We start from the raw sequence: 10,542 nt of genomic DNA, 5'->3' as shown, positions 1-10,542 counted from the left end.
CCAGAACAGGGAGACTGTGAAGTGTTTGATTAATGCTACTGCCTATCTGGGCATGCAAGAACTGTCTTTCAGGGGGCATGACGAGGGGGCTGATTCAGACAACAATTCGTCACTATTTACAGGCATGTCTAAAACCATACAAAACGATCTCATTTCGGCAATATCCAAAACGTATATTTTTCCTGACTTCCCAGAACTAGATTGATTAACCCTCTGGAGTCTAAATCCCTCCCTGGGGATTTGAAAAACTGTTCCAAACACACATGTCAATCTTTGCTAGTTTTTGTCCTAGAAACATATAAGTGACACCATAAACCTTTAATCAACTAGTTAAAAGAGAATGTATCAATGGCACTTTGCAAAAACAATAAAAGAAAAACCCTAGGATTTCAGTCCTCTCACCTGCAGCAGGCCCATCCAAAAAGCCCATTCAACTTACAGTAATTTGCATTTGAAAGAGACACGCACTAAGTGACCCATTAGTCTGACTTTTTTCCAATTTGTAGTAAAACTACATAACATTTTTAAATGTTCTTTTTACTTATATGGAGCCAACGCCATTGTTTTCAAGGTTTAAACTTCAAAAGTCTTAGCTCGATATATATTTATAGTGTATTTTTATACCTTTGACCTTTAACCTTTGAAAATAGTTTTTTAAATAGTTGTGTTTACACTGAATTATTATAAAAAGTAATTTCATTACATCCACTTTACTCTCATATAATTATTTTGGAGGATCTCTTGAATATAACCATATGTGCCACTTTTGCATAGATGTTTTTAGTTAGATGAAAAACTTAAAAATCTCAAGGTATAGCTAGCTGCCTCAAAGTGCCTGAAAAGGCCCCGGACCTCCAAGTGTTAACATTTGTATTCATTAATTTAGCAGACACTTTTATCCAAAGTGACTTACATATGTCAATTATATAACAAAGATCATTGTCCCTGGAGCAATTTGAGGTTAAGTGCCTTGCTCAAGTGCATAACGGTGGTTTAAATGTCTGGGTAGGCGGCCTACATACTCTATTGTTCACATATGCCACCAATACCATCACAACCTCACATTTGCCACTAACACCGATCAAGTGCACCATCCTTCCTCCCTTATTTTTATAACCACCAGCCGCCACTGACACACACACACACAGATGAAGAGAGACGTAAAAAATGACCACATAACTGGCCCTCAGGTTCTGCGGACAGGACTTCTTATTTTACTTCCAAACAATAGGTGGCGGTATACATCTCTTCAATTGAAACCCAGTTTGTTATACATTCCTCATAAAAGAAGAAGAAGATGAGCTATATGTTAATAATTACAAACAGTAAAAGTTTCCTTTCTAAATAGTATATACCTTCGACACTGGAAGAAATATTTGTGAATAAATTACGGTAGGTAATTGGCCATTTCTAACACGTACCTTTCTTCATTTCGCAAGCTGAAGTCCGAAAATTGTAACGTTATGTCTTTGTTTCAGAGTCGGAAGCTAGCCAGAATCATAGACATCTAACGTTAGCCTTATGCAAGTGAACAGTTTTGTTGGCCAGCTGAAAATAGTCAATTGAGCCTGGGTACTTGCATGTTTTAAAGCGAATGTGCTGTTGTCGTTGAGCCAAGCTCCCGTGTTCTAAGACGACTGTAACATCTGATGTGCAATACAAAATATGATGAATCCGGTTGCCAAAATGTTGGCTAATGTCGATGATCATGTTTTCCTTATTGAAGGCATACAGACCGTTACGCTGATACATTGAAATACTTATGTTTAATAACACGCCATCAAAATGAATTTCCTTTAGGTTATCCTGTGGTCTAGTTGGAGATGTCACAGAATACGAAACACCACCAGCATGAGTGAGTACACAATGAAAGAGAAAGCTGCAACTGCAAGTCATATCAATTGATTGTGCCTCCCACTAATTTTATCCCACCCGTTTTATTTGCTTTCCGATGTAGCACAGGGAGATTCAGTGCCATGGGTGTGAAGCAGGAGGTGAATGATCATGCAACTAGTCACAGAGGTGCCCACCATCCTCCAGAATCAGCACACGAGGAGGTGACTATTGATCTTTTAAGTCATAACCTAATATTCCTCTGAATCCTCTCCTATTAGTTCACCAGTTCATAGCTCAGCTTCTGGCATTCTGTACTACTAAACACTCTGGTCTAGTAATATTGGAATGGAACCAGCCATAGCCTACAAAGGAACAGGTCCTGACAACAGGACGAGCAGGATGTGTGGTTACAATGTGTTGCAACCTTAATCTTTGGCTTTGTCAGACATTTTGACATCTTGTGTTTCTATCCATGTAGAATACTGTGGCAATGTCATCAGTTCAACCTGTGAAAAAGCGCGGCTGGCCTAAGGGAAAGAAGAGAAAGAAGGTGCTCCCCAATGGCCCTAAGGCTCCAGTCACAGGCTACGTGCGCTTCCTGAACGAACGCCGGGAACAGATCCGTGCCTTGCACCCTGACCTACCCTTCCCAGAGATCACAAAAAGGCTGGGTGCAGAGTGGAGCCGATTGGCTCCTCATGACAAGCAGGTATAGCAGTGGCTCCTCATACATAGATGTGATACAAGTGTGTGCACAATCACAACACTTGTCAAGTGCAAGGCAAATGAATGAAAGGTCATAAGGGAAGAAGGCCTGCTTGAGGAAGATCCTGAAGATCGAAGCGTTGCACATGTAAACAAACGGGAATCTAGTTTGGAGCCTTACAGTGTTGAGACCTTTTTCCTTTTAGGTTTTTTTTAATTTAGTGGGAAATGTGTAGTTACATGTCATGCTATAACAATTCAATAACACATCTTGAAAACGGTGTGTGAGTTAATGCGTTTCATTTTTCTCCTAGCGCTTCCTGGACGAGGCTGAGCGGGAGAAAGTGCAGTATGCCCGAGAACTGCGAGAATACCAGCAGAGTGAAGCTTACCAGATTACCACGGCAAAAGTCCAGGACAAGAAGATCAAGAGAGGTCCAAACCTTTCTATGTACTGCATGACAAGAAGAGAGAATTCATTAAGATTTAAGAATTCATTAAGCAATCCTTTTTGTTTTGTTTTAGTGTTGGCCTCCTAGTCATAATGAAATTGTTTGTGAGTCCATACCCAACTGTTTGTTAAGGGTTGATGGGAGAATGTATCATAGCCTGATCACTGTACTGGCACTGTTTTCTGTGTATAAGTAACACCTACCTACACCTTTTGTTTCTTTACAGAGGAGTTATCGTCAGTAATAATTAACAGCTCTGGACAAACAGGATTAAAGGTATCCTCAGTTTTCATATCTGTATTCTTTCTTCTAGAACAATTGGTTATTACATAGAAATATAACTCTTATGTAGTTAGTCACTCATTTTGTATGCATTTGATCTTTTTTCCATTAGTCTTCAGATTTTTCCAACGGATTTGACATACCCATTTTCACTGAGGAGTTTTTGGATCAAAATAAGGGTAAGCAGAAAGATCGTACATGAATTGCATCTCTGACTGTCCTCTCTTTCCGACTACACAGACTCCCTGTCACTGTGTCTCTTTTCACTTAGTTACTTATTCATTTGGCTGACACATTTATCCAAAGCAATTTACACATGTTTACATAATCTACATATGTTAATCATTACAAGGGCCAGTGTCCCCAGAGCAACTTGGGGCTAAGTCAGTGCCTTGCTCAATGACCCAACGGAGGCAGCCTTTTCTTGGCTACTGCATACTAGCCCAGATGCCTTAGGGCGCACTCACACTACAGTACGTACGTTTCACCCGTACCGTACTGGAGCACGGTTGCCTCTGGTTCCTGGTCTGCGCTCACACTGCATATAATCAAACCGTACTTGGGTACGATTGAGTTGCTGTGTTCTCTTTATGCAACGTGTGATTGTTAATTGGAACGTTATTGTTTATTTCATCATTAATGACGTCCTGTGCTTCCATGCGTACCGTACCAGAGTCCACCTCCTCAAAGCGTACTAGCGTACCGTACCCCGGTACGGAACAAAGTGATCACACTGGTCAAACGAACCGGACTTTAGGGGCCAAGTGTACTCGGGTACGGTACGAATTGCCTAGTGTGTAGTACGCCCTTATATTAGCCACACTACTAGCATTGTGCCTCCTCTCGCCCCTGTCCGCAGCCCGCGAGGCGGAGCTGCGACGGCTGCGCAAGGCCAACGTGGAGTTCGAGGAGCAGAACGCCGTGCTGCAGAAGCACATCGCCAACATGTACAGCGCCAAGGAGCGGCTGGAGGCCGAGCTGGGCCAAGACGAGCAGCGCACCCAGGCTCTGCAGAGGCACCTGCTGGGCCTCAAACAGACGCTCGTCAGCAGCCTCTCCGGCGTGCCCCTCCCAGGTCTGTACCAGAGACGGTTTATAAAGCGAGACGATTCATATGAGGGTAAATTCTGGTTTCATTGTGACGCAACTGCCACTCCCATTTAGGAGGCAAACGGAGGTATTTCTATGGGAGAAATAAACCTGTTATCAACGGCACCTGCTTCTGCTGATTCTACACCTTTCTAAACCGATTATTTCGTCACCGATCACGCCCCTTTAGGAGGCGGAAGTTGTGCCATTTCATTCCATTGAAAAACCCCTTTATGATTCATCTTAGTAACTATACGATCTTTGTCTGTACCGGTTTTTTTCCTGTGGGAGCCTCTCATGATTTGGGCTTTTATACGTCCTCCCTCACTCCTCGGGCCTCGATCCTCACTGATCTACGTAAAGATTGATGGGGTGGAAACAATGGGATAGTCTATTCAGTGGTAGTTATAGAACAGTGGGAACGCCTCTCGAGGATCGAGCATCGAGGATCGAGGATCGAGGAGAGATGTTGAGAGGCACCCAATGTATTATATTACATTACATTACATTACATTACATTACATTACATTACATTACATTACATTTGGCTGACGCTTTTTAACCAAAACAACTTACAACATGGTAATGTTATTATTGTATGGTATTAGTTATTAGTGGTTTAAGCAGGTTAAAAAAACGAAACAATATTAATACCATATTCACTGCCCTGTGTATTAACCATATAATTAAAGACATTTGCAAAATCAGTGTATAAGCCGCAGCTAATAGCTGGGAAATTATAGTAAGCCCTGCCAGGGGCCTTGATTTCCTCAAAGTCCTTATAGGCAAGTCCCATAGACAGTAAAAGATATGGACAGAGCTATCACGTAGACGTCAGCAGAGACTAAGGAAGCAAATTTCAATGGGTTTTTTTGGTCTACGTAGGCACGTAGTCTGACCGAGTCTGACCTATGGCGACGCTTTACTCTCTCTGGACGCATGCGCATTAACACTTTAGCATTGATTTCAGAAAAAAACGTTTATTACTCAGCCGATAAGACAGTTACGAGGTTATAACGCCAATCTCACAATGTTGTATTTACTCCGAAAATAGAAAGGGTTCCTACAAAGGCTTCAGCTGTAACGTTATTTGATGTCAAAAGTGGCGCTTACGCCCCATAGGATTCTAGCTAGCACTGGTCTCCTATTTACCATGGCGGCGGCCATACTGTCTACACTCTCCGAACGTTCGCCTGCCCCCTTGGCAAGTCCCCCCACTTGGCGGCCATCTTGGTCATGCACTTTGGGCAGTTATCGGGTAACTATTCTCCAATTCAAGTGAATGGGGAGGCATGCAGGAAGTAGCCACATACAGTATGTGTAGCTGTAGACGACTACCATACTGAGTGACGTTACGAACTAACTCCATGGATTTCTATAGAGAATTCTTTGCAAATGTTTCTCCTCGGTAGAAAGTCTCTGCTTTCCTCTCAGCTTGCTTTGGCCAGCCTGCTTGCTCCTACAGAATATCTGCTCCATACTAGATAAGACGTACATGTCCAGGGAGCTCGTACAATGGCTATAAACCTTTACGTCACAGAATGACACAACCATACTCGAAGATAAATAAATTGACTTGTTAGTAATGTAAGCAACTTGATTTAAGCAGTATACTAACTGCTACTACTATACTTGTTCTAACCACTGACCATTACCAACGCTTTGATCCTTTCTTCACTTTTGGTGAAAATAAAAAACTTATACTCATTCTTTGGTAGTTAAATAGCAAATTGATCTGTAAATTCATGCACCCAATCTCAACAATTTACTAATTGCAGTTGTAGCCATTATAAACTATTCATTTTGGTATGGATTTCGATAATCCATATGGTAACTTTCTCTTGCCGTTGATATCCTCGCAGGTACAGGTGAGACGCCCTCGATCAGCACCCTGGACTCCTACCTGAGCCGTCTGAGTAACGTGCTGGAGAACAGCCCCAATGAGCACCGTGCCTTATTGGTCAAGCTACAGGAAGTCCTCGCCCATTTAGATAGGTAGGAGCTGCGTATTGGCTCCCTCGTCCTGACCTGTCTTTAGTGGAATCCAGCTGTTTTGTTGATCTCGAGTGATCTCATGTTAGTGCAATAGATGGGTACTACCCACACACACTTAAGTGTACGCGCATTGACAGCCAAAACAAAACAGTCATTTATAATATTTTCTCTGATTTTCTTTGTTATCACAGTGAGAAGATGTGAGATGACTTGCCAGGTTAATTGGTGGTCTGCAGGTCAAATGTGATTGATTAAACATGGTAAATATGATGTCCATGTCAATGTTTTTTTTGAAGGGTTTGATAAATTGTGTGTATGATATTTCATGCTGTCATTATTGTCTCCACTAAAGGAAATATGAAATGATTCAGAGTCTTGTTAACAAATTATGTCATACTGCTGATTATTTGTTATGTATATGCAAGATTAAGTTTGGTTCCAATAAAATTCCTCTCAAGTTTTCTGCTGGTATACATTTGTCAGAATAGTTTTGTTATAAACAAGTTTGTGGTGTAATGAATCCTCTGTAATGATAATGAAACAATAATGTAATGATAGTGATTTGTGTGAGAATAATGTCTGATGCATTTTTGTGGCTGAAAGAGCTATGCATTTTGTGCATTGTGCAAGTCCTTGAAAAGTTTTGGATTACTTGACAACATTTCCTGTCCCCTTGACCACAGATTGGATGATAGATAGATAGATACTGTAGATACTTTATTGATCCCCAAGGGGAAATTCAAGATCCAGATGGGCCAGAACATTGCCCAATGAAAACTGTTAGTGGTGGGAACCACAGATTCATTAGATTGGATGGGCCAGATCATTGTTAATGATACCCTTTGCAAGAACGTCACCCGAATATAACCTTAGCAAAACCAAGTGTATGGTAAACAAACTTGTATTTGGGGACATCTTGCTATTTGGAGATAGTTTTTGCCTGTTGTTAATCCTCCACCTCCACAACAAAAGCATTTTCATTGTGCACAGGGGGAACAAGCTACGAGAAGTAGGCTATTCACAACGGCAGAGTAAAATATAAATATAGCACTACAGTAGCCCAAAACTTCAACATAGCCCATAACTGTAAGTGATGGGAATCACAGATTCATTCTATATTGTCACTGGTGGCCTACTGTTACCTTGCCCATGAAAATGAAAGCATCACTATACATTGATTCAGTCTTACTTGATGTACTGCTAAGTAGACTCAACTGTTTGCCTTGTATCTAGCTAATACGTTTATTACTAACTAGTTAGCTAATTAGTATCTGAAAAGATGAAAAGTGTCTGCTAAGAAACGTAAACATATCTGCTGTGCATCGCAAGATATGTGTAACTAAAGAAAGAAGAAATGCCCTCTAAAATTGAGAGAAGCCGTATTTATGTATTTATTTGTACAGCAAGAACCACTCTTTCCACTGGTTCTTCATCTCCACCGCATTACCCTCATTCATCAGTGCCAGTGAGTTCAATGAAGTCAAGCAAAGTGAAAGTGACAGTGGAAATATTCCTTTATTCCACTGCCTGCCTGATCATCTCGAGCATCTGGCGATGCAATTTACCCCATATTAATATTTTGTCCCATCCCTACAGAATTCTCATTCACTGATAAGATTTATCCTTCTCTCACAAACCAAAAAAATGAATAAATAAATTCCACCTCCAACCTCAAATTCACTCACAAGGACACAATACCTCATTACTTGTTGTTAAATGACATCAGTGTTGATTAATCTTCAGAAGAGAGCAGGTTTAAAGGAGATGTCAGGGATTTTGCACAATTTCAAACCCAAATGTTTTTGTCACAATCAGCAACCGCATGACCGCTACTGCCCAAGTATATTGTAAAAAAGAATGGTCTCTGTAGGCAGCCCAGGCTCCGTAAACTGGAAGCAAACAAGGTGGGATCAGCCTGTGCCCCAAACAATAACAAAATCCTGTGTGGAATATCTCTGGGAATAGTCTACTGAAGTTAGGGGAAAGCCCTCTGCCAGGTTTGGTTTTGTTTGGTCTTTGGTTAAAGTATAATGTAGGTTTCTTTGCACAAAAGGGTCTGCTAATTAATTTAAATATAAGCATACTGTAATCACAAACAAATGTAACATCCTGCAAAATCCCTTACTGTACCTTTAAATGTGGGGTTTGGATTATTTTGCATGTGCATATTAGCTTCCACCAGAGGGCATCTTACTTACAAATGACCTTTCAGTTTTAATTAAACAGAAATCCTATCTTGTGAGTGATTGCAATAATCCCCCATGTAAACCTTTGATTGTGATTATTATTAATATTAGCAGATGAGAAACCAGTTGTAGTAGTGAGACTGCCTTATACTTGCGTCACTGTGGATTTGTTAGGACCAGTGATGAGTATAGCCTAGCGCTCATTCTAGTGGAGACAGGGAATTCTGTCCCACCTGCCTTGAAATATTAAATGTCTTTGTTGACTTTGGTTGGCTTTGATCTTTTTAAAGACTAATTTTGTTGCATTGTTTGACAACAAACAGTTTTCCACTAGAGGGTAGTGGAGTTTCAGATTTACCATTTGAAATGTCTTCATGTTAGATTCAGAAAGCTGTATGTAGCCTACAGAAGTCCCTGGTAAAGCCCAAGCATTTGAAAGTCTATGGAAGCAATCAGATTTTTCTGACTGAGGCCAAAGGTGCTATGACATTCTGGGGGCCTTATTGGAAGAAAACATTTTGTCGACAAATAATGCAAATATTGTGCATTCAACATGGCTGACAGCCTATGTGATGTTTAGGCTATTATAACAGCCAGATAACTTGACAGTCAGCCATTCAGATTGTTCATTTGGCTTCTTCCCTTCATATTAAATAGTATTCTCATATTGTCCTTGTAGTATAGGCTACTCTCATACTGAATACAATCTTATCTTTACAAATGGATATATTTTGTTTGAGATTAGAATCCACAGGTGCGTTTTCAGGAGGTAGCTCTCAGGGTTAAAGGCCACACAGGGAGAGGCTCGCTCCACAGTCAGCTGTTTCAAGCGGAGCACCGCCGTTCATCTTTAACGTGACGTCACGTTTGTAACTGTCCTCACAACGGCGGTGCTGAACAAGATGGCTGTAGTTCGGGTCGCGGCAAGCTGAAAAGGGAGCTTATCATTAAATGTTGGTCCATCACAGAGAGCCAGGGAGAGCGACGAGTAAGACAGACACTGCCCAATAGACAAGCTGTAGTATTTTTTCTCGATTTGTGTTTTTTTTTTCCCGTTTTGGATAGGATAGCCAAGAAGAGCACAAGCCAGCATCCCCCAACCGCTCCACGCCACGGTAGGCTGGATCTTCAGGAAGAAAATATTGTTGATATTTTAAAATAACTATCACCAATTCATACAACGGCTTGCTGGCAGTGGACAACCTTCAGAATTCGTTGTCATCCAAAGAGATGTCACTGCTGTGTGTTGGAGGTAAGTGAACCAGATGCTTTTACTACAGAGGGTGTGTGTGTGTGTGTGTGTGTGTGACTATCTGGTGGGGGGTCTTCTGATATCAATGTGCAATTTACTACTATGTTGTATTTGTTTCTCTATACTAATATGACCAAGCCCCTTGCATTTCGTTTTATTCTGATATTTCGTTCATTCCATAGACCCTATCCCTTATTCGACGATTCAAGTGACAATTGTGTGACAATCTGCGGTGATTCATTTTATTAGGAAGCTTACTATAGCTATAGAATATTCAGAACATGTCACGACATAACATAAGTGATATGAATCACCTATTCTTATCTATGCAAGCAAGCAAGTAAGCAAGCAAGCTGTTGAATCACCGTCTATCACACATTAGCCCCGGTCTTCAGACGCGGGTGAGCGGTAGCTTTGACAGCTTAGGGGTGGGTGCAGTTCAGCTTCCTCCGCCGTTTCCAAAGAGAAGTGCTTGAAGGTGCTGAGACTGAGCTCGGGCAAGGAGGCTATGTGCATATAAAACCACTGTTTGCTGATTTTTTTCCACTGTAGGGGGTTATGCTTCTATGTATCTATGCACTCAGTTAGTCTCCAACTCTTGAAATGATAAAGCTTTTCCATAAGTAGCCTAACAAGTCCCTCCATACTCTATACACAAATGCATGTGTCCTTTGGAGTTATAAGGCTTTGTAATGGCTGCTTTTTCTAATATAGCTTACTTCCTAATTGCTCACATCATTTCATG

At 41.1% G+C, this 10,542-nt stretch overlaps 1 protein-coding gene across 2 annotated transcripts; it reads left to right on the top strand.

The window, feature by feature from the left end:
• The first annotated feature begins 1,260 nt into the window (after positions 1 to 1,260).
• Positions 1,261 to 6,830, top strand: hmg20b (high mobility group 20B). 2 transcript variants are annotated; one of them, XM_062555622.1, is made up of 10 exons: positions 1,261 to 1,392; positions 1,801 to 1,855; positions 1,958 to 2,057; positions 2,315 to 2,545; positions 2,856 to 2,976; positions 3,220 to 3,269; positions 3,388 to 3,454; positions 4,135 to 4,350; positions 6,227 to 6,359; positions 6,551 to 6,830. In XM_062555622.1, exons 2-10 carry the CDS (start codon positions 1,824 to 1,826, stop codon positions 6,561 to 6,563), a joined length of 963 nt encoding a protein of 320 aa, XP_062411606.1. In that variant the 5' UTR covers positions 1,261 to 1,392; positions 1,801 to 1,823; the 3' UTR covers positions 6,564 to 6,830. The 2 variants fall into 2 exon arrangements, with proteins under 2 accessions (XP_062411606.1, XP_062411607.1); XM_062555623.1 differs by having other exon boundaries at positions 1,301 to 1,392; positions 1,963 to 2,057.
• The last annotated feature ends 3,712 nt before the right edge of the window (positions 6,831 to 10,542 follow it).

This window comes from Sardina pilchardus, chromosome 15, assembly GCF_963854185.1.
Source record: "Sardina pilchardus chromosome 15, fSarPil1.1, whole genome shotgun sequence".
NCBI lineage: Eukaryota > Metazoa > Chordata > Actinopteri > Clupeiformes > Clupeidae > Sardina > Sardina pilchardus.
The sequence above is the reverse complement of the archived record's forward strand: the minus strand, read 5'-3'. Positions and strand labels throughout refer to the sequence as shown.

What these genes read in the sequence shown, in the direction of transcription:
- hmg20b (XM_062555622.1), top strand. Translation starts at nt 1,824, where the DNA reads ATGTCACAGAATACGAAACACCACCAGCATGA. An exon ending in CAGAATCAGCACACGAGGAG is followed by an intron (nt 2,058 to 2,314) that starts GTGACTATTGAT and finishes CTATCCATGTAG; the next exon opens with AATACTGTGGCAATGTCATC. An exon ending in GTTTTTGGATCAAAATAAGG is followed by an intron (nt 3,455 to 4,134) that starts GTAAGCAGAAAG and finishes CCCTGTCCGCAG; the next exon opens with CCCGCGAGGCGGAGCTGCGA.